Source organism: Grammomys surdaster, unplaced genomic scaffold (genome assembly GCF_004785775.1).
Source record: "Grammomys surdaster isolate TR1022 unplaced genomic scaffold, NIH_TR_1.0 63, whole genome shotgun sequence".
Classification (NCBI taxonomy): Eukaryota; Metazoa; Chordata; class Mammalia; order Rodentia; family Muridae; genus Grammomys; species Grammomys surdaster.
In genome coordinates, this window is record NW_021604565.1 from 23,660,297 (window position 1) to 23,685,210 (window position 24,914).

The window sequence follows — 24,914 nt, forward strand, 5'->3', positions numbered from 1 at the left end:
GGCAGACAGACAAAGGAACAAAATCAAACAGGTGAAGGAAATGAACCAAACCATCAGGATATAAAGATGGAAACAGAATCATTAAGGAAAACTCAAAGGGAGACAGCTCTGGAGATGGAAAACCTAGGAAAGAGAACAGGAGTCATAGATGCAATCATCACCAGCAGAATACAAGAGAATGAAGTGAGAATCTCAGATATCATAGAAGATATCAACACAACAGTCAAGGAAAATACAAAAAGCAAAAAAACTCCTATCTCAAAACATTCAAGAAATCCAGGATACAATAAAAAAAAACAAACCTGAGAAAAATAGGTATAGAAGACAGTGAAGATTCCCAACTGAAAGGGTCAGCAAACATTGTCAACAAAATTAAAGAAGAAACCTTCCCTAACGTAAAAAAAGAAATTCCATAAACACACAAGAAGCCTACAGAACACCGAACAGATGGGACCAGAAAAGAAATTCTTATCGTCACATAATAATTAAAACACCAAATGCACAGAACAAAGAAAGAATATTGAAAGCAGTAAGAGAAAAAAGGTCAAGTAACATATAAAGGCAGACTTACCAGAAATACATCAGACTTCTTATCAGAGACACTAAAAGCCAGAAGATTTTGGGAACATGTCATATAGACCCTAAGAGAAGAAAAATGGCAACCCAGGCTACTATACCAACAAAAACTCTCAATTACCATAGATGGAGAAACCAAAGTATTTGAAGACAAAAACCAAATACAAACAGTATCTTTCCACTAATCCAGACCTACAGAGGATAATAGAAGGATAAGTACAACACAAGGAGTGAAACTACACCCAAGAAAAAGCAAGAAATAAATCTTTTCACAGCAAAACCAAAAGAAGAGAAACACACACACATAATTCCACCTCTAACAACAAAAATAACAGGAACCAACAATTATAGGTTCCTAATATATCTCAACACCAATGGATTCAATTCCCCAATAAAAATACAGGCTAAGAGACTGGATACGTAAACAGGCCCCAGCATTTTGCTGAATACAGGAAACATGCATTAGTGACAAAGACATACACTACCACAAGGTAAAGGGGTAGGGAAAAATGTTCCAATCAAATGGTCCCAAGAAACAAGCTGGAGTTATCATTATAATATCCACTGTTAAACTGATACATAAACCAAAAAAGATCCAACAAAAAAAGAGAACTACAGACCAATTTTCATTATAAATATCAATGCAAAAATACACAATAAAATTCTCACAAACTGAATCCAAGAACACATCAAAAGGATCAGCCAACATGATTAAGTAGGCTTCATCCTAGGAATGGAGGGATGGTTTAATATACTGAAATCCATCAATGTAATCCACTATGTAAACAAATTCAAGTGTGGTGGGGGAACACATGATCATCTCATTAGATGCTGAGAAAGCCTCTGACAAAATACAACACTCATTTATGTTAAAAGTATTGGAGAGATCAGGAATTCAAGGTGAATACCTAAATATAATAAAAGTAACATACAGCAAACCAATAGCCAACATCAAACTAAATAGAGAGAAACTCAAAGCAATCTCATTAAAATCAGGGACAAGTCTGCCCACTCTCTACCAACCTATTCAAAATAGTACTTAAAGTTCTAGCTATGGCAATGAGATAACAAAAAGATATCAAAAGGATACAAATTGGAAAGGATGAAGTAAAGATATCACTATTTGGAGATGATATAATAGTATACATAAACAACCCCAAAAATTCTACCAGAGAGCTCCTACAGATGATAAGCAACTTCAGCAAAGTGGCTGGATATAAAACTAACTCTAATAAATCAGTAGCCTTCCTCTATTCAAAGCATAAAAGGGTTGATAAAGAAATTAGGGAACCAACACCCTTCACAATAGTCTCAAATAATATAAAATATCTTGGTGTGACTCTAACCAACAAAGTGAAAGATCTGTGTGACAAGAACTTCAAGTCTCTGAAGAAAGAAATTAAAGAAGACGTCAGATGATGAAAAGATCTCCCATGCTCATGGATTCACAGGATTAATATAGTAAAAATGGCCATTTTACCAAGAGCCTTCTGAAAGTTCAATGCAATCCCCATCAGAATTCAAACTCAATTCTTCATAGAGTTAGAAAAAGGAATTCCCAAATTCATTTGGAATAACCAAAATCCTATGATAACAAAAACTATTGTCAACAATAAAAGAACTTCTGGGGGAATCACCATCCCTGATCTCAAGCTATACTACAGAGCAAAAGTGTTATACAACTGCATGGTATTGTTACAGAGGAAGGCAAGTAGATCAGTGGAATATAAGTGAAGGTTCAGAAATGAACCCACACACCTATGGTCACTTGATCTTTGACAAAGAAGCTAAAACCATCCAGTGGAAAAAAGACAGCATTTTCAACAAATAGTGCTGGTTCAACTGGTGGTATGCATGTAGAAGAATGCAAATTCATCCAATCTTATCTCCTGGTATAAAGTTCAAGTCCAAGTGGATAAAGAACCTCCACATAAAACTAAATATACTGAATCTAATAGACAAGAAAGTGTGGTAGGATCTGATGATTTTTTTTAATTTCCTCAGTTTATGTTGTCTCCCTTTCAAGTTATAATTTTATTAATTTGGATACTGTCTCTGTACCCTCTGATTAGTCTGGCTAAGGGTCTATCTATCTTGTTGATTTTCACAAAGAACCAGCTCCTGGTTTTGTTGATACTTTGTATAGTTTTTTTTTTTTTTGGTTCTACTTGGTTGATTTCAGCTCTGAGTTTAATTGTTCCCTTCCATCTACTCCTCTTGGGTGTATTTCCTTCCTGTTGTTCTAGAGCTTTCATGTGTGTTGTCAAGTTGCTAGTATATGCACTCTCCAGTTTCTTTTCGTAGACAGTTAGAGCTATGAGTTTTCCCTTTACTACTACAAAAGCTTATACTCAACAAAACTGGAAAATCTGAATGAAATGGATGATTCTCTAGACAGATAACAGGAACCAAAGTTAAATCAGGATCAGATAAACTATCTAAACAGTCCTATAACCACTAAAGAAATAGCAGCAGTCATTAAAAGTCTCCCAATCAAAAAAATCCCAGGACCAGATGGTTTTAGTGCAAAATTCTATCAGACCTTCAAGGAAGACCTAATACCAATTCTCTTCAAACTATTCCACAAAACAGAAACAGAAGGAATACTATCAAATTTGTTCTATGAAGCCACAATCACGCTCATACCTAAACTTCACAAAGACCCAACAAAGAAAGAGAACTTCAGACCAAGCTCCCTTATGAATATCGATGCAAAAATACCCAATAAAATTCTAGAATACCAAATCCAAGAACACATCAAAACAATCATCCATCATCATCAAGTAGGCTTTATCTCAGGAATGTAGAGATGGTTCAATATTTAGAAAACCATCAATGTAATCCACTATATAAATAAAAGGGAAAAAAACACATGATCATCTAATTAGATGCTGAGAAAGCATTTGACAAAATGCAACATCCCTTCATGGTAAAAGTCTTGGAAAGATGAGGAATTCAAGGCCCATACTTAAACATAGTAAAAGCAATATACAGCAAACTAGTAGCCAACATCAAACTAAATGGAGAGAAACTCAAAGCAATCCCACTAAAACCAGGGACTAGACAAGGCTGCCCACTCTCTCCCTAAATATTCAACATAGTACTGGAAGTCATTGCCAGAGCAATTAGTCAACAAAAAGAAGTCAAAGGGATACAAATAGGAAAGGAAGAAGTCAAAATATCACTGTTTTCAGATGATATGATAGTATAATTAAGTGACCCCAAAACTTCCACCAAAGAATTTCTAAACCTGATAAACAACTTCAGCAAAGTGGCTGGTTATAAAATCACCTCAAACAAATGAGCAGCTGTCCTCTACTCGAAAGATAAACAGGCTGAGAAAAAAAATTACAGAAATGAAACTCTTCACAATAGTCAAAAATAATATAAAATACCTTGGTGTAAATCTAACCAAGCAAGTGAAAGATCTGTATGACAAGAACTTCAAGTCTCTGAAGAAAGAAATTGAAGAAGATCTCAGGAGATGGAAAGACCCCACATGCTCATGGATTGGCAGGATTAATATAGTAAAAACAGCCATCTTGCCAAAAGCAATCTACAGATTCAATGCAATCCTCATTAAAATTCCAACTCAATTCTTCACAGAGTTAGAAAGAGAAATTCTGAAATTCATTTGGAATAACAAACAAACCCAGGATTGCAAAAACTATTTTCAACAATAAAAGAACTTCTGGGAGAATCACCATCATAACCTGAAGCTGTACTACAGAGTAATAATGATAAAAACTGCATGGTATTGGTACAGAGACAGGCAGGAAGATCAATGGAATAGAATTGAAGACCCAGAAATGAACCCACACACCTATGGTCACTTGACCTCTGATAAAGGAGCTAAAACTGTCCAGTGGAAAAAGGACAGCATTTTCAACAAATGGTGCTGGTTCAACTGGAGGACAACATGTAGAACAATGCAAATCAATCCATTCTTATCTCCTTGTACAAAGCTCAAGTCCAAGTGGATAAAGACCTTCACATAAAACCAGATACACTGAAACTAACAGAAGAGAAGGTGGGGAAGACCCTCGAATATCTAGGCACAGGGAAAAAGTTCCTGAACAGAACACCAATGGCTTATGTTCTAAGATCAAGAATTTACAAGTTGGACCTAATAAAATTGCAAAGTTTCTGTAAGGCAAAGGACATAGTCAATAAGACAAATCAGCAGCCAACAGATTGGGAAAAGATCTTTACCAATTGTACATAGATAGAGGACTAATATCCAACACATATAAAGAACACAAGATATTATACTCCAGACAACCAAATAACCCTATTAAAAATGGGTTAGAAAGCTAAACAAAGAATTTCAACTGAGGAAACCCAAATGGCTGAAAAGCACCTAAAGAAATGTTCAGGATCCTTAGTCATCAGGGCAATGCAAATCAAAACAACCCTGAGATTCCACCTCACACCATTCAGAATGGCTAAGATCAAAAATTAAGGTGATACTAGATGCTGGTAAGGATGTGGAGAAAGAGGAACAGTCCTCCATGGTTGGTGGGATTGCAAGATGGTGCAACCACCCTGGAAATCAGTCTAAAGGTTCCTCAGAAAATCGGACACAGCGTTACTGAGGACCCAGTTATACCACTCCTGGGCACATACCCAAAAGATGCTCTAACATATAACAAGGACATATTCTCCACTATGTTCATAGCAGCCTTATTTATCACAGCTAGAAGCTGGAAAGAACCCAGATGTCCTTCAACAGAGGAATGGATACAAAATTGTGGTACATTTACACAATGGATTATTAGTCAGGTATTAAAAACAATGAATTCTAGAAATTCTTAGGTAAATGGATGGAACTAGAAAATATCATCCTGAGTGAGGTAACCCAATCACAAAAGAACATACATGGCATTCACTCACTGATAATTGGATATTAGCCCAGAAGCTTGCAATACTCATGATTCCACTCACAGACCACATGAAGCTCACAAACAAGGAACACCAACTGTGGGTGCTTCAGTTCTTATTAGAAGAAGTAATAAAATACTCAAGGGAGCAAATATGGAGACAAAATGTGGGACAGAAACTGAAAGAGGGGCCGTCCAGAGACTGCTCCATCTGGGTATCCATCCCATGTGCAGTCACCAAAGGTAGACACTCATGTGGATGTCAGGAAATGCATGCTGACAGGAGCCTGATATAGCTGTCTCCTTAGAGGTCTGCCAGAGTCTGACATATTCAGAGGCAGATGCTCACAGCTAACCATTGAACTGATCAAGTAGTTCCCAGTGGAGGGTTAGAGAGAAGGAGCTGAAGGAGCTGAAAGGGTTTGTGGCCCCATGAGGAGAGCAACAATACCAACCAACCAGAGCTCGCAGGGTCTAAACCACCAGTCTGGAAGCACATATGGAGGGAATCATGGCTCCAGGTGTATATGTAGGGGAGGATGGCCTTGTCAGCATTGGTGGGAGAGGAGATCCTTGGTTCCATGAAAGCTGGATGCCGAGTGTGGGGGAATTTGAGGGTGGGGAGGTGTTAATGGAAGGGGTCGGGGCACATCCTCATAGAAGAAGGAGGCGGCGGTTGAGATAGGGAGTTCTTGGGCAGGGGTAAATGGGGTAAGGGGGTAGCATCTGAAATGTAAATAAAATATCCAATAAAGAAAAAAAGAAAGTGTGGAAGAGCCTCAAATATTTGGGTACAGTGGAAAAGTTCCTGAACAGAAAACCAATGGTTTATGCTTTAAGATCAACAATTGACAAATGGGATCTCATAAAATTGAAAAGCTTCTGTAAAGCGAAGACACTGTCAATAGGACAAAACAGCAACCCAAAGACTGGAGAAAGATACTTATCAACCGTATATCTGAAAAAGGGCTAATATCCAATATATACAAATAATTCAAGAAGGTAGACTCCAGAGAACCAAATAACCCTATCAAAAAGTAGAGTACAGAGCTAAATAGAGACTTGTCAACTTAGGAATCTTGAATGGCTGAGAAGCACTTAAACATCCAACACGTTTAGTCATTAGAGAAATGCAAATTAAAACAACACTGAGATTCTACCTCATAGCAATCAAAATGACTAAAATCAAAAACTCAGGTGACAGCAGATGCTAGTTAGGATGTGAAGAAAGAGGAACACTCTCCCATTGCTGGTGGGACTGCAAGCAGGGAAAACCACTTTGGAAATCAGTCTGGCAGTTTCTGAGAAAATTGGAAATAATTCTACCCAAGGCCCCAGCTATACCACTCCTGAACATATACCCAAGAGATGCTCCAACATATATCAAGGACATATGCTCCATTATGCTCATAGCAACCTTATTTATAATAGCCAGAAGTGGAAACAACACAGATGCCCCTCAAGAGAAAATGGATGCAGAAAATGTGGTACATATATACAGTGGATATATTACACAGCAATTAAAAACAATGACTTCATGAAATTTGAAGGTAATTGGATGGAACTAGAAAATATCATCCTGAGTGAGGTAATCCAGACACAAAAGAACACCCATTGGTACTCACTAATAAGTGGATATTAGTCCAAAAGGTCAAAATGTCCATAATCCAACCCACAGACCATATAGAGCATAGAAAGAAGGAATACCAGGGTATGGATCCTTTAGTCCTGCATTGAGGGGAAAAATGATAATCATGGGAGGTGGAGGGAGAGGAAGACTTGGCAGAGAGAGAGTAGGGGAATAAATAAGGGAGTAGTATCAAGAACTTGAGGGGATATGAGAGAGGTATAGAGAGTCAGGAATTGAACAAAATTATGTAGTGGGTTGGAAGGGATGAAAAACTGGGGATAGCCACTGGAGGGTCCCAGACACCAGGGAACCATGAGGCTCCCAGTATCCAACTGGGATGACTTTAGCCGAAATGTGCAGAGAAAGGTGAGATAGAACCTGTAGAGACCACCTCCAGTAGATAGGCATGGCCTCGGTCGAGGGATGGGGCCACCCATCCACCTCAAAATTTTTAACCCAGAAATGTTCCTGACCAAAGGAATAATGAGGACAAAAAAATGCAACAGAGACTGAAGGAAGGGTCAACCAGGGACATGTAGGCCCCATGTGGGGATTCATCATGTCTTCAGACACCAAACCCAACACTGTTGCCATAGTCAAGAGGTGCTTGCTGGTAGAAATGTAGTGTGGCAGTTCCTTGAGAGGTCTGGCCAGCTACTGACCAATACAGAGATGGCTGCTTGGACCCAACCATCAGACTGCACTCAGGGAATCTGGTAGGGGAGCTGGCATAAGGACTGGAGGAGCAGAGGGGGATTGCAACCCCATTGGAAAAACAACATAGGCCGGCCTGACCACTCAGTTCTCCCAGAGTCTAGACCCCCAACCCAGTAGTTTACCTGGAGGAATCCATTGCTCCAGAAACGTATGTAGCAAAGGATATCCTTGACTGACAACAGTGAGAGGGGAGGCTCTTGCTCCTGTGGTTTGATGCCACAGCATAAGGGGATGCTGGAGTGGTGGCCTTGCAGAGTGTGGGTAGGTGGAGGAGCACTCTCATATAGGCAAAGGGAAGAGAGGAGGACAGATGTGGGATGGAGAGTTGGAGGGGTAATCAGGAAGTGGTATATCATGGGATAGAGGGTTTGTGGGGGGTGTAACCAGGTAGTGGGATATCATGTGAGATGTATACTAATGGAAGGACTAATAAAAATAATTAAAAGGCATTATACCCTCATACCTTATAATTCATCTTACCTTGATACACAATATGAAATCCTTGTTTGTTCTGAGAATAGTCACTGTGAAAATACAAGCTGGTTTCATGGGTTGTACTAAACAAAGAAGATGGTATTTGTGGACCACTAAGTCGTCCAATAACAGTGCTAGTTTCAGAGGATCCACTCCGTACTTCCAAGTAATCATGTATGGTTTCTGTAGAAAAATTTACAAACTGGAGGTGTACCCCTAAAGAAGAAAGAACAAACACAATACTACTTGATATTTTACCATATTACATACATGTACAAACAGCAACATACACACAGATTTGCATCTTTGTACTCAGATATATTTCCATTTATGTCAGAAAACATAGTCTCAAGATTTGTAGATGGGGGCACATGCTTGCAATCTTTGTGTGATGGAGGCAGCAGAATTAGGAGTACAAGTCTCCTAGGCTGTACAGTGAGTACAAGGCCAGCTGAAGCTAAGTGAGACTGCCAGAAAAGAAAAACAAAAACAAAAGAAAAGAAAACAAAGCAAAACAAAACAATAGATCTGAACTGTGAGTTTTAGGCCTATCCAAAATTCTAAAATTCTTCAGTGAGTACATAGCATATCCTCAACCTCATTTTCTTAGACTTAAAATCCATTAAATCAAATGTTAGATATTTAATACTACTTTGTACATGTAAATTCTGACTTATGAAGATGATGTGTTAAATTCAATAATTACAAGAAACAAAAATGCTTATCTGTGTACTACTTGCTTATCATAATGAGAAACCAGTCACAAAAATAAGATTATATGAACTTTATGTTAGACTTACACACAATGCATGTATCTAACTCAGAGTATTTTCACAAACACATTCCACATTTATACAGTCATCCTCACTCTAGGAATAATCCAAATAAAATATCGGCATATCAAAAAGCTAGCTATCTGCTCTTCCAGGGTCACTAAGAATTATTCACAAAAGTCAAGAAGTAGAATCAGCCTAAGTATTTACTGAATCATGAACAGCTAAAGACAATGTGGTGAGTATATACACACACAAAAAAAATACTGATTAGTTGTAAGAAAAAAAAGAAATTCTTGTCATTTTTAGAAACATGCATTACAGATTTCCTAGGAGGACATCATGATAGGTGAAATCAACATGGCTTGGGAAGGCATAGGTCAAATTGTCTCAATGAAACTGCAAATCCCGATGTAGTAAATTCAAAACAGACAAGAGTAGAGTATGTTTCCCAAAGCCAGAGGAAGAGAGGCAACTGAGATATGCAATAGGTAAAATGCAGAAATGTCAGAAAGAACAATGAAGAAGTACATTTTTCAACATGGTGACTGGAGGCAATAATATTTTATTGTGCTCTTAAAATTGCTAAGAAAATAAAATTTTAACTGTTTCTACTTTAAAAATCTAACAAAGAAAGCCTTATACATAATGACATAACACACATTGATTTGATTAATTTACCCACTCCACCATATACTCATAATGCATGTTTCACATGGTTTGTATTTATGTATCATTTAAAATAAGAGACAAATAAAAACACCCATATATTTTAAATTTTTCAGATAGTCCATGTAAAATATATTTTACTGAGGCAAATATTACTCAAATTATATTCCTTAATATACATTATTTCATGTACTCATAATGAAAGGTCAACATGTAAATATATACTCTTATTGGACTTAAATGGATCATCTTAATAATGTATTGATACATACTGAAATGTCTTTCATACGGATATACATACCAAAGCCAATGGGCAGCTTTATTGTCCATGTGCAATCTAAGCTGCTAGGGTAATTTCCGGGAAATCCAGGACTGAGTATCACACCACTGAAGTCTGACATTGCACCTCCACACTGAGCTGCAAAAACAATCGAATTCTCAGGGAAACCAGAATTATGAAATATATCTTTGTCTTTAAAAGGTATCAAAATCACTTTAAGTCTTCAAAAAGCGTCTATGGTAATACTATTCAAGAGAATTAAATATAGGCCCAATTCCTTTGGCAAATGCTAGTTGATTCGTAATTCATGTTTGTAAAACAGCACAAAAGGCATAATTGCTCAGAAAAAAAATAACAAACTGCAACTTAAGTCAATTAGTTTTCAGCAAGTAACAGTTCTCATGCAATGAATACACTTAAGAAAAGGGACAAGTCCTTTTCAGCAATGGCAAGTAATCTCACTGCTTATTCTTCTTTCTTAAGTACATCTACTACTGTGTCTAATCACTCCAAAGGTGATGCAAATTAGACTAAAATAAAGCCAACTGTGTAGTCAGCTCTCTGTGCCGTATTAAGGAGGGAGACATTTTCCCAACCTATTTTCCCTGTTAGTAAGAAGGCTTAATAAGGAATTGTAAGAAAACTATTGGCTTCATTTTATTCTAAAAGAATGAGGACAAAGGAGCAAAGAAGTATAGAAAAGCAAAGCAAAACACAGGCATTTGAAAAATCAGTCAGATGTAACAAATACGTTTATTTTGGAATCCCTATGGAATGGCTTTACTCTTGACAATCTTAGGGACCATTCTAAAATGGGAATTTGCTAATTTCAGTTTGTATGTAGAGCAGATGTGATTATTGAATATATATTAAAGAATATTTTCATCTTAGAAAATATTTCTTGCTGTAAATGCAGATTCTCCATGCCTTCTTAAAATAAAAGACTTAAATAAAAGACTGTTAATTATTGTATAAAATGTTGAATTTTATGACTATTTCCTAAATACTTGCTTGTAATTTCTTTTTAAGATTGGCAACAAGAACATATTCAAACTTCAGGTTACACTTCCATACAGATCCATAAATGTTTTATCTATGTGTGATATTAGTAACTATTCTGACATATATATATATATATATATATATATATATATATATATATATACTCTTTCTTTATGTCTGCATATATATTCAAAAAGCTCATAAACTTTTCTTTAAATGTGTATTACAATTAAGATGTAAAAGGATTTTTTTTCCTCTGAATTGTCAGTTCATTGATGATTAAATCAAATTAATCTTTAACATAAACTATTAAAGTTTATTCACCATTCCATTTTTAAAGAAAAATGATTGTGTATTACAAGCCGGATAATTAGTAAACTGTAAGAAAATGATTTTATCAATCTGCAATTAGGTTGCATTGTGACATCTTTGTATCTTAAATTTGCTTTAGTCCGGACTTTGCTTTTCTGCTTTTCAATTAATCTGTCTTCCAGCTGCTTGTGATAATATTATCAACTCTAAAGAATCTAGAATCACTTCAGTGGTAAGCTTTCACCCGTGATGTTGTTATCTGCTTAGTCTAGCCTCTCAGTCTGTCTAGAAAGTACTACTAAATTTGACCAGTTGAAGTAGATCTACTCTAAATAAATGAGGCTAACATTATTTTGGAGGATGAGGTTCTGAACTACATAAAAAAGAACAGCTAAGTGAACATCTTTGCTTTTGGACTGTGATGGAACGTGACCAGATGTCTCATACTGTTGTAGTGACTTCCCCATCAAGGTGAACTTGCAAGTGTGAACCCAGTCAGCCTTCTCCGCCTGAAATTGCTTCCAGCAGACCATTTTAGCAGGGTAAAAACAATAAGCAAACATTACTATATCTCTATTTCTAGTCACCTTTCTGTTTCAAACATTTTAAACTTTCTGCTATATGTAATTCACCTTTTTATAGATAGTGTGTAAAATACAACAAAAATTAAAAATAAAGAAAAATTGCCTTCAAAATCTTCCACCTTCAGATAATCCTTTCAATTCACGTATTTTTTTTCCTTTGCACAAGTCTTTCTATGCTTTTGATGAAGATGTGATCATACTGTGAATTGTTTTCCACTTTCTTATTTATAATTCTATAGGATACATATTTGATAATATATATATACTATCATCATATTCCTTAGCTTTTTAACAGCACCCCATACACAGTACCTTGGAAACTGTAACTTGTATTTTACTACAATAGCTACCTCTGATTCCATAATGAGACCCATACTTGGATGTGAACACTTTAAACACAATCTGTTCCATTATTGCTAAAATGAATCTGTGAGGCAAACATTGTTATCTTATATAACAGGGGACCAAAGAGAAACTCAAAGAATAAGCCATTACAAAGATATTTTATATTGAGGTACAATTTGAATATATTAATGTTGGACATCAAAGTCCGATAAGTATCCCATGGGGTTTCATATAGTATCACCATATAAAATGAAGTATAAACATTCTACCTTAATTTTATTAAAATATTCCTGCTATATAATACTGTTTTTGTTTTACCTTGAATTGACAGTTATCAGGATATTCACTTATTGTTCTGAGATATTTCTTAATATTTTGTCATAATAATAATTGACTTATGAATAAAAACAAATGTAGTCTAATAATACCTATACGTTTCTCACCCATTCATGTTCATTTTAGGTTAAAAGTTGGAAAACATTAAAATCATAAAAAGCTAATGTTAGATATCAAAATAACATTTACATAAAATGCATAAAAAGACAAAAATATGTTAGAACATGCATTCTAAAGTGAACTCTTAAATTTGAGAAAGCATACAAAACTTTCTGTCTTTGCACTTACCCAAACAAATGGGGATTGGGTAATTCCATCTTCTGACAGGTCCAGGCATACATGTGATATGAGAATGACCCTACATAAAGGCAGTGCAGCTCAGTACACACTTACAAAAGACTGAATGAACTTAGCATACTGATAGATTTTTATGTACTTTATATAAATATATATATATATATAATACATATATATATGACAATACATATAGACACATGTCATATTTCATGTCATATTTTGTATGCAAGCTTTAATATTACTTGAGAGGTTTTTTTTTTTTTTTTGGTTTTTTGAGACAGGGTTTCTCTGTGTACTCCTGGAACTCACTCTGGAGACCAGGCTGGCCTCGAACTCAGAAATCCACCTGCCTCTGCCTCCCAAGTGCTGGGATTAAAGGCGTGCGCCACCACTGCCTGGCATTTTCAGAGGTAATTTTACATACTTGAAAAAAAAACAACAAAGTCTTGATAGAAAGAAAATACAACATGTAAGTAGAGAATTGTGGTTTCAATATTTTTCTACCAAAGGATGGTCTATTAAGTTAACAAAATAGCTGAAATGACTGATTCCCTAGTGCTTTATAATACTTTGTTAGAATATGCAAGATGAAACAAATTAAAGAATTATCATAAAGCTATTGTATACATTGTAAACATTTTATTGTTTATGTTATATTTATATTAAAGTCTGTAATATTCTTATTGAACTTAAGAGACTAAAGTTTTTCATGTAATTTTATTAACAAATAGTAATTAAGTCTTTATTCTCTAACAAATTAGATTGTATAGAACACAAAATTAAATATCTCCTTTAATTTTTAAAAATTAATATCCCAATGGACCAAATCTTGTGGAGATTTTGAGGAAACCATCTACATGAGTCCTTCTGAAAAAAATATTTAAAAAATAAGTATCAGAACAACAAAATCAACCAACTAGATATTCCAAGGCTCCCAGGGACTAAACCACCAACCAAAAAGTGCATAGTGGTTGACCCATGACTCTATCTGGATATGTAGCAGAGGATTGCCTTATCTGGCATCAATGAGACGAGAGTCCCTTGGTCTGTGGAACTTCAATGACCCAGGAGAGGGAAGACTAGGGCACTGAGAGGGTGTGGGTAGGTAGGTGGGGAAGCACCTCATGTTGGGAGAGGGAATGGAAAAGAATAGGGGGTTTGTGGAGGGGAAACTGAGAATGAGGATAACATTTGAAATGTGTATAAATAAAATAACCACTAGAAAAAGAAAACCTCAAACAAAAAACTTAATAGCCAATAAACTTCAAATTAACATTAAAAACAGAAAAAGAAAAAATAAGTATCTGAATATACACTGTAAATGCAGTGATAGCAATATAAATTTTTAGATTTCCAGTAATTTTAGATTTTCAGTATTTTTTCAAGATGTTATTGTTTTAAATATTCAGGAAGTCAGCTGCCATAATTATAGATGTATTTTTAAAGGTGAATTAAATATTGACTTCAATTTATCAGGTCAGGTAAATTTTTATTTCCAAATAAAAGTAACTTCCAGCAATTTCTAAGATACGTATATTAAGTATGAATTGAACATTATGACCAGAGTAGTTGTGAATCAAGATTATACCAAAACCTGCAGATTAGTAATCAAGATTATATTTATATATACATACACATGTAATATGAATTGTACAATATTTAGTTTAAGACCAGAGTAGTTGTGAGTCAAGATTATGCCTAAACTTGTAGATTAGTAATTACTACTTTGTTTAAATATCCTAAAGAATAATGAGATGATAGAGTCTTGATAACACACTAGTTTTAAAACTGACTTACCTGAAGAGAATAGCCTTGATCACATTGAAATGACACCACATCCCCAACCATGTATCTGTCTCCAACTTTAATTCCACTGCTTGGGGTTTGTGGCTCAGGACAAGAATCCAAACCAATTGCTAAAATTATTTAATGAGAATAATTTAAGTAACATTCAAATTATAGCTACATTTATACATTTTAATTGCCTAAATTATAAACAGATATATTCCATTTATATTTTTAAATTATATTTTATTATTAAGAAGATTTTTAAATTTAAATATATTCTAATCATTCTCCCCTCTCCCAAGTCCTTCCAGATCTCCCCCTCCTTTCACACTCAACTTTAAATTATTTCTCAAAAATACAGCAAAAGCCAAGTACAACAAACGCCACCAAACCAAGAAAATAAAATAAAGCCACATCCCTGAGACAAAACAAACAAACAAACAAACAAAAACAAAATCTGAAACTGTAAGCAAATAACAAAAAACCAACAACAACAACAACAACAAAAACCTGTACATGTTATTTATTGGTCTAACTACTCCTGAACATAAGGCCTACTGGAATGTTTGATAACCCCAGTTTCACTTTATTGATTTTCCATCTCCCAAAAGGCATTTGAGAGTTAGTTATTAACCTTACCCTACTGGCTAGTTATGACTGACTAATGTACTCATTCACTTTCATTCTAGATAGATAGATAGATAGATAGATAGATAGATAGATAGATAGATGAAATAAGAATTATCACATAGAAATTGGATAAGAGTAATTGACAAAAGGGAAAGAGCTCAAGAGAAGGCACAAAGTCAGAGACCCACTCATTCACATCTCAGGAATCCCATTAAACTGGAAGGCATAGGTATCATCAATGACAAAAGAAAATAAGGCCCTCTAAATCAGCATGAAAAAAGTCATATGAGCGCACAGAGACTGTAACGCATGTATCTGCATGTGTCTGGACAAGGTATTCTGTGTATATATTTATGATATCCAGTTTAGCATTTTAGATATATACTTTATAAAGTTGTATTTCACTTTGAAGATTTCCTATGAACAAGCCTTAACTAAAAATGATTTATAAAAATATGCCACTTGAATTTGAAAAGTCTTATGATTTTAACTTTGACTTAATAATCTTCTACAGGACAATAAAACTAAACAATTATTTGAAATGACAATTATAAATTAAAAAAGAGAAATTACTTCAGTGAAAAGGGGGCACAACATATATTCTATTGTGGCAAGAAAAGAAACTAAAGATGTAATGCGATAATCTAAGTTAGAACCATACATAAATTTGAGCAGATAGATCACTGAAGTACAGGAGTTGACAGCTAGTTGTGACAGCTAAACCAGACTGACTTTAATGTTACCAAACTAGATACTTGATAAGAAAATATCACAGTTATCTGTCAGATGGTTGCGTTGCACAATGGTAGAGCACTGGTCTATTGAATCCCAGGCCCTAATTTCTCTCCTTAACTACCACAAAAAAGAATGGGGTTTGATAGGACTTAAATTTTATGTAAAACAGTCTTAGCAAAATTAGACAAGTTATTTGTTGTTTCTTCTTGCATATAGAATGTTGAATGTATAATTACGAAATGTAAAAAACATACACTAGTTTATTAAACAAACAATTTGCACCTGATGTAACTTTTTCATTACATGAGATGCTGGATATTCAAACATACCTTTGTTACAGAATCAATCACTCTCCAAATACCTGTTTTGTGGGACTGGGCGTGGGGGGTGGGGGATTGCTTGATGTTTAAAATATAAATAGTTGTAGGAATACAGTGTAAATAGATCTCTTCTTAAGAAATTATTTTATGAGTAATAGATCCTATGATTACTAAAAATGTATACATAATGAGAAGTCCAGTGCATGAGATATGATTCTTTAACTGAGAAAATTTTAAGTAAAACTTTGAAAAGCAAATATTTTTTTTTATTTTGGAAAAAGTATGACAAATTGCTTTTCCTAAAATTATGTGTACTGAGGAAAACAGAATGAAAAGAATTTGGGAAGCAGAAATTAAATTATAAATTGTTAAGGATAGCCCTGATGCTGTTTATATTTTGATGCTAATTCTGCTTCTCAAAGAGGGGCTGCATGGGAGAATTGAATCATAGTCAAGTGACTTCAGGGGAACCTAATGAATAAAGATTTCTAGGAACCCTCTCTTACTCTCTTACCCTCTTCCCTCTCTGTCCCTTCTCTCCCCATTCTACTCCCCCACCTCCACGTGTTCATGGCATGCCTCTTTCTCTCTCTCTCTCTCTCTCTCTCTCTCTCTCTCTCTCTCTCCCTCCCCCCTCCCTCCCTCTGCCTTTCTTTGTCTCTACTCCAACTCCCTTCCTCATACCCTAAATAAACTCTATTCTATACTAAAAACAAACAAACAAATAAACAAAGATTTCTAGGAACCAATCTCTGTACAAGGAGTAGGCAGGACTTCCGGGTCAGAGAAAGGAAGAGAGGAGGCAGAAACCAGATACTTGCTTTTGGATGGGGAGAGGTTAAAGAACAATATGTAGTTAACAAGATGCCCACAGATTATTAGATGGTGGATCCACCAAGATTTGCCACTGGAGGAGTTAAATTTAGTATAGCTAACAAATTAGAATGCTAATTGCTGTGCTCAAAGATTAGTTGCCTGTTGATCCTAAACTAAGTTTGTGTGGTGTTTTCCTTCATGTGGTGACTCAACTGCATTCCAGGGAGAAAGATACAGTGGCAAAGTATGAGTTTGCAAGAAGTGTACCCCAAAAGGCTGTAGAATTTGGGAACAGGGTTGGTATGGCAGTGGCCCACAATGGGCACTTAATCGCCAGATGGAGAGATTTCAGAGCTTCGGGTGAGAGAACCTCCTGCTACATGGGGCTAGCCATTAAGGCAGGGAGACTGTCATGGCCAGAGAGTAGTCAGAGTTAGCATGAGATGGATTGCTTTTTTGTATTTTCTGCTACAATAAATAGTTTTCTAATCTTGATCAATACTTGGAATTATGTCTTTTTGTCTGATTGAGGGATAATTTATGGAAAGGTGAATTCTCATGAATTCTCTGGTCTCAGTAGTTGCATCCATGATGTTTGTTTATTTGTTGGTGTTATTTTTGATTTGGTAGAGTCTCAGATATTCTGTGCTAACATTCCATAAGCAATAAAATGAGAAATATTGACTTGATTATCATTTTGCTGTATTTAATGAAAATAATATACACATGGGACTTGAAATTTAGTCGAGATATGAAAACATACCAATAAACCATTGTTATTTAAGGGTTTTCAGGATAGAATTCAGAATGTTGATTTGAATTTTATTTTTTCAACATATTTTGATTGATTATTTGGGAATTTCACACAATGCACCTAATTATACTTGCTGCCCATTCTTCTTAGGTCCAACATCCTTCCCTATGCCCTCCCTCCAAAAAGAAAAACAGATGCACCAAGGCCAATTTATGGTGCCCATTTACTCATTGAAACATTGCCAAACACCCAATGACCAGTCCCTTAAAGATAATTGAATTCTTACCCACACTTGCCTCCAAAAGCAATCAACTCAAAAGCTATACTTCAGCATTAATATCACAATTTTTACGGACTCTCTTCATTGGCATCATCTCTAGACTATGTCATTTTGAGGGGTGTCGGAAGCAGCCCTGATTACACACTGAAGGGCTAAAATCAGCCATAGGCCTAAAATCAGCAATAGGCCTGACATACATGCCTGCTAGCACCAAGTCTTTGGTCTCTGTGGAAAAACACTGAAACAGATAGCTGGGAGTTAGTGTAAATAGACAGCTTTGATGGAAGCCTGCCAAGCCTGGCTAGTCATAAGGCCTTGTAGGTGGGTAACCTTAGTGGATGCTACCAACTTAGATAAAGACAAGTGAATCATAGGCAGAGTCATAGTGGTCTGTCCCCTGAACCTTCACCCAGCTGACATTCTGTTCTGGAAGATATCTGTACTCCCCCTGAACACCCACACTCCTGCATCATCCCCTTCCCCATGCCCTGCCTTTTTGTGTATATAATGTGTGTGTGGAAAAGTAAAAATGACGATCTGATCAAATTATAGACAGGCCGTGATTTCCTTGCATCTTTGTCTAGTCCCCCCCCCACTCTTTTTCAGGTGACCTCCCCGGACCCCTGTTTAATGTCCTGCTGGACTGGACAGAGGGGCTTTGAAGAAAGGTTGTCACAGCACTCTTCATTGTCAATCATTCTCAACTATGAGGCTGCAGTCACAAATACCAATGGAAAAGAAGCTTTCTTGCCCAAAACAGCTCCAGAATGGACAATAGTCATCTACATGTACTCCAGCAGTATCTCTGGACATAAACCTTAACATAGACCATGGACCTAAACATGGTCTGCAGAGAAAGCATTGACCACAGACACTTGGTCCCTCTGTAGCAACACAAACCACAAACATCAACATGACCTCTAGGTATAACATAAACCACAGACCATGTTGATATGAATTTCAGATGACCCTATTAAGGAGTTTTCTGTTGATCTGAAAGTGTACTTCTTTGGAAATAAATAGACTTCACATGGTACTTTAGAATTATGCAAATCAGAAAAATTAGTAAGATCACTTAATTAAATTTAACATAAAATAAAACTATTTAAAATCCTTCAGCATTGTACTGGCTAAAAATGAGAAATATGTTTTTATTGAGACAGTGAAGATGTTGGTTGCTTTATGGTAAGAAAACCCAGGGAACAAGAATGGTGTTGTTAATTTAAGATAAAACTAGAACTGTTTATAAAGATAAGAGAACAGGATAAACTGTAAAGTGTCTCCAAAATGGAGATAGTCAACAAGACGATCAGGAAAGAAAAAAGATAAAGTATAATTAATCTGTAAGTATGTTATAGGTTAAGGGATGAAATGTATTCATAAAGATTAACTATCCTTATTTCATGGGAAATATCCAGTGTTAATGGCAATTAAATTTAGAAATGACAAATGTTAGTAATGTAATTTGGGTGTGGAGTGTTTCTACATTGTATACTTCATGAGACGCTGGTGTGCAGAAGAAATGACAACAAGAAAATTACTCTGAGTAAAAATATAATTAATCTTAAAATCCCTGTTTTTCTCAAATAATCAATTATGTAATTAGCTCAAGGGAAGAGAGCATTTTAAGTGATTGTAAAGTAAACTCATTAAGGCCTAATGCATTAAGTCTTAAGCAAATGGCTTGGGGACAGAAAACAATGAAATAACAGTGCTGAATCAAAGCTTTAATGATAAGATGGAGTCAAATAGATTAATTTCTGGACATTTGTGGGTTTGAGTAGGATTTTTGTGATTTTGGGTATTCAGTCTGGCCCTACATTTACTGAAAAGGAAAGAGACACGTTCAGATCACCCTATTTTTTCCAACTTTTAGAACAACTTTATTGTTGATAGATATCATGAATAATCACTGGTGTGTACCAGTGAAAATTGTATTCATTATGTGAGTTGTACCTTGGCAAACTTTGGAGAATGAACTGTTGGATCTTGAAGATGTCTAAAGTGCCTCAAAGGACTTGTAAATTTTATTTTGTTGCTATATATGTTTCCCTCTTGAAAAGTGTGTACATTATAAATTCAAAACAGAAACCAATACTCTAATTTGAAAATGATACAAAGGTCCTCAAAGGATTTTTGCATTAGCAAATTTTCTTGTTTCCCGTATAAGGTTAAACTGCTTGGTTAGGTTTATTTCTAAATATTCTTGATGCTAATGTCAATAGGATTGTTTCTTGATATCTTTCATAGCATATTTGTTGATTGGTATGTTGAAAATTTTCTAATATTTCAAAGTTATTTTTATATTCTGCTATTTTGCCTAAAATGTTGATCATTTCAAGTTTCCCAATGGAATTTCTTGGATGTCATAATGTATGTAATTTTAATGGGATAGATTTTCAAATTTCTCAAATCCAGGTACAGTGGTCCATACTTTAATGTCAACAGAATGTAAAAGCAGGCGGATCATGTGTAAGTTCTGGGCCAGAATGGTCAACAAGTGAGTTTCAAGACAGACAGATTTATATATATTTTATATATATGAGAGAGAGAATTAAATCATATAAAATCTCAATCATCTGTAAATAGAGATAATTTTACTTATTGTTTTTTTTTAAATATTTGTATTATTTATTTTTCCTCTCTTGTTTCATTGTATTAGCTAGTGCTTCAACAACAATATTAAAAGGAATAAGGACAGTGGCCACCCCTTCTCATTCCTGATTTTATTGGGAGAGACTTTCAAGCTTTCTGAAAGCCAGGTATAGTGGTTCATACCTTTAATGTCAGCAGAATGTAAAAGCAGGCAGATCATGTGTAAGTTCTGGGCCAGACTGGTCTACAAGTGAGTTTCAGGTCAGACAGATTTACAAAGTGAGACTATATGTTGTAAATAAAACAAAACAATTCCCCCAAAAAATAGAATTTTGTCCACTTAAGATAATGTCAAATCTGAGTTTGCCATATATAGTCTTTATTAAATGTATGCCTTGAGAAGTTTAAAGAAATGACATATGTTCTAAAAGTCAGAAGAAATGGAAAGTCTACCTCTCTAGGTGAATTACACAAACCATAGAAATATTAGAAGTGGTATATTATAAAATGAAAACGAAAGCACAAGGTCAGATTTCAAAGAAATGCCCTCTCTCGTTAAATGGATACAGCCCTCTTCCGATGACCTCACACTGATCTCATTTGCCAACATTTAATTTGCACATCACAGTGTTGCCATGAGAGTCAGAGTTTCTGGCATGAACTGACAGCCTCTGCATGCCTCCTTCTGTGCTCTGCATAGTTCAGTTTGAAAATTAAGGGCATCTTTCATAAATCCAAAACAGACTACTCTGTAAGTAACCCCTCAATAGGCTTACTCTTTCTATGTGATGGTGTATTTGCTGAGTCCTCAAGCTCTTAATTAAATATTCCAACATTTAAAATACTATTTGGAAAAAATACCATTTGGAAGCTGAAAAGATAGCTCAGCAGTTAAGAGCTGCCAGAAGGAGTCAAATTACCTCGGTTCAGTTCCCAGTACTACCTACATAGTGATTTACAACCATATGTAACTCCAGTTCCAGATGATCTGACATTTTTGGCTTCTGCAAGTGCCAGATACACAAGTGATGTACAGACATACATGCGACAAAACATCCCTACACATAAAATAAAATAATAAAATATTACTATTTACCTTCCCATTGTATGTGTTACCTTTCTAGCAAGAAATAATTTTGGTGGATTTAGTACACTTCAAATTTTAATAAACAACTTACATAGATATTCTCATTTAATTTAAAACAATCTTACAAGTTAGAATACATATTATAACTGAAGAGACTGGATTCTAAGAAATACATTTTTAATCATTAGGCTTCTAAAGGCAAAAACCTTTAAACTAACTACAAAGTTGTATTCAGGTATATCCAGTAGGCTCCTTGAAAACCACACGGTACCTACATCTGTGTTTTTACTGTTGTTCAGTTTCTATAGATAGGAATTTGGTATTGTTTGGTATTGTTTGGTTTTATTTGGTTTGCTTTGGTTGTTTTCAGTGAGCTCTACATCATTTTTGACCAAAAAGATGGAATTTCAACATCCTCTGAGTGTTACCTGAAGTATGCAGAACAGTCTCACCCATTGACCATGGTGGAATTAACACAAAGGGCTATGTAAAAATATAAGCACTCATATGAGTCCCAGTAGAACAGACAGAATTCTCTGACATTCGATATCCCTTGGCGATTCTAAGGGACTTCAAAATGATTATAATGCTCAGTTATCTGAGAAATTTTGAGTAGCATAACTAGATTAATAATGCTTAAACTATTTTGTAATGGTTTGTCAAAATGTCCTTTCTCACAATTAATGTCTCCTGCATTAATTGTGCACTCAATACATGCTCAGCAATGATTCTAACAGTTAATGAAGTGTTTTATCTGTGAGAAGCAATATGTATGGAAAGTATAGAAAAAGACCACAAAGATTGACTAAAGATTACGTATACTGAAAGAAAGATTTCTGATACTCTGTGTTACTTGCTAACTAAAAACTTCCGGGACTGAGATTACTCGTTAAACTTCACTTTTCATATTTGAAATACATTGTTAGTAATTCCAACTAATTCTTTTGAGATTATATATATGTGTGCATGCATGCATATGCATGTATGTATGTGCTTGTCTGTGTGTGTGCATGTGTGTGTATGTGAGCATGTATCCATGTGTGTGTGTATGCGTGTGCGTGTGTGTGTGTGTGTGCGCATGCATCCGTGTATGTGTGTGTGTGTGTGTGTGTGTGTGTGTGTGTGTATGTGGATTTTGAGGTAAAATGATGACAGTAATATAACAACATAATCTTCACTATGACATTACAATAATGATGACGGAGGTGGTAAACAGCACAGAAGAGATTCAGAAATTTAGATGCTCACAGTTGGTCTTGATATGGTTTAAATGCCAGATGCAATGTGAATGAAAAACATTTCCAATTACTTTACTAGCATATAAACCGATATACCTATAAAATGTTGCTTAAAATCTATTAAAATAACACATTTGCTTCAACTACAGTGTATGAAAATTGAACTAAACCATTAGACATACGTACTAAAATTTTCTTTTAAAATATGCTTTTATATAAATTGAATTCATAAGGACATAATTTTTATTAAAAGATAACAAAAGAATTAGCTTTACTTTTAAAGAAATGTGAGACACTTACCTGGGAATTTGTCTTAGAGTCTATAGGAATGCCTCTATCAGTACAGTTGATTGTTTAAGCAGAATTACTGCATGATTTCTATTTCTCAATGGGATAATGAATATACTACTCATACTTCAAACTCATGTTTTCACCAACTGTGTTCCACCTCTCTCATTAGATGCTTTTGTCTACCTTACACTTCATGTTTTCTCTTATGCAGTGATATATCTATCTCTTTACTAAGTAGTTGCTCAACAAGCTACTATATAGAGACCAAAAGAAAAGAATTTATTATTGTTTTCTACATCTAGTGTTTTTAAAAGTAATTTACTGACCTCAGTGACAGAAGATCCACCTAACCCTTGTAAAACTAGAGGCCCTGGAGAGTAGTGATGCCTGGCAGGGTATGGGGATGGTTGGGGACATCCTCTTGGAGACAAGGGAGGAGGGATGGGATGAGGAACTGTCAGAGGACAGAGCAGAAGGGGCATAATAACAGACTGGAAAAAAAGTATTAAATATAAATAAACATAAAATATTATACACACACGTATATATGTTTGTATGTATGTATGAATGTATGTATCTACGTATGTATGTATGTATGTATGTATGTATTTCCTGCCTTGGAGCTGAAGAGAGAAATCATTCAGTAATTAAGAGTTTTCCAAAGAACTTGAGTTCAATTCCCAACACCCACATGACAACTTACAATAGTCTGTTACCTCTGGTTCCTGGGAAAATGTGCCCTCATCTGGCCCTCCTAGAACCATAGGTATTCATGAGGTACAGATGTACATGCACAGGCAACACCCATACACATAAACTGGTCCCCTATCTAACTGCTTTATAGTGTGGCTATATGTTCCTTTCAATAAAAAAAGATGTATCTCTGAAAACGAAAAGTAACATACTGGAAACTAGCTCATTTGCTACAGCTGGCTGTTGAGAGATGCTTGGGTATGGGATGAAAATGTCGTGGTGCTGCCCGCCACTACCCAAAGCAATAAACTCTCTTGGATTAGCATATACACTTTTGTCTGCTTTCTGACAGTCATTTATTGAGGATGTAAATGAACATCACACTGTGCTGTTCTCTGTTGGAAATAAAAACGTGAAACATATCTTCCAAAAGTCATCGAATACTCATTAAGAGAGATAAATTAAGGATTATAATTAAAATCATTATCTAACCATTAATAATTATAAAAAATGGCAGTACCTTGAAAATCGGAGACCTTTATAGCCTCTCCTCTAATGCTGTATCATTCCAGTCATACTAAAGATGATGCTTTTGAGGCAGTGGTTCCTCATTGCCTTTCATTCTTTGTCTCTTTTCCCTTCAAGCTTCTAGTTTCTGCATTTTGTTCTGACTGGTCCCTTAAACCCTTGTCTTTCTTGTCAGCAAGATGTATCCCTGTGTTACTTCTTAGTATACTTAAATGTCAAGCCTTCCCTGACCACCACACCAGCCCCTTCTCCAGCCTTCATATTATTGACTTCTCAAATCTTCA

General features: G+C 35.4%; 1 protein-coding gene across 3 annotated transcripts in view; it reads right to left on the reverse strand.

The window, feature by feature from the left end:
- Nucleotides 1-24,914, reverse strand: part of Csmd3 (CUB and Sushi multiple domains 3) — a 1,130,934-nt gene that overhangs the window by 108,671 nt on the left and 997,349 nt on the right. For all 3 annotated transcript variants that reach the window (XM_028765583.1, XM_028765601.1, XM_028765593.1), the window contains 4 exons: nucleotides 14,673-14,791; nucleotides 12,867-12,936; nucleotides 10,021-10,137; nucleotides 8,284-8,493 (listed from right to left, as the gene is read on the reverse strand). In XM_028765583.1, the coding sequence (XP_028621416.1) occupies nucleotides 8,284-8,493; nucleotides 10,021-10,137; nucleotides 12,867-12,936; nucleotides 14,673-14,791 (516 nt within the window). The remainder of the gene's footprint in view (nucleotides 1-8,283; nucleotides 8,494-10,020; nucleotides 10,138-12,866; nucleotides 12,937-14,672; nucleotides 14,792-24,914) is intronic.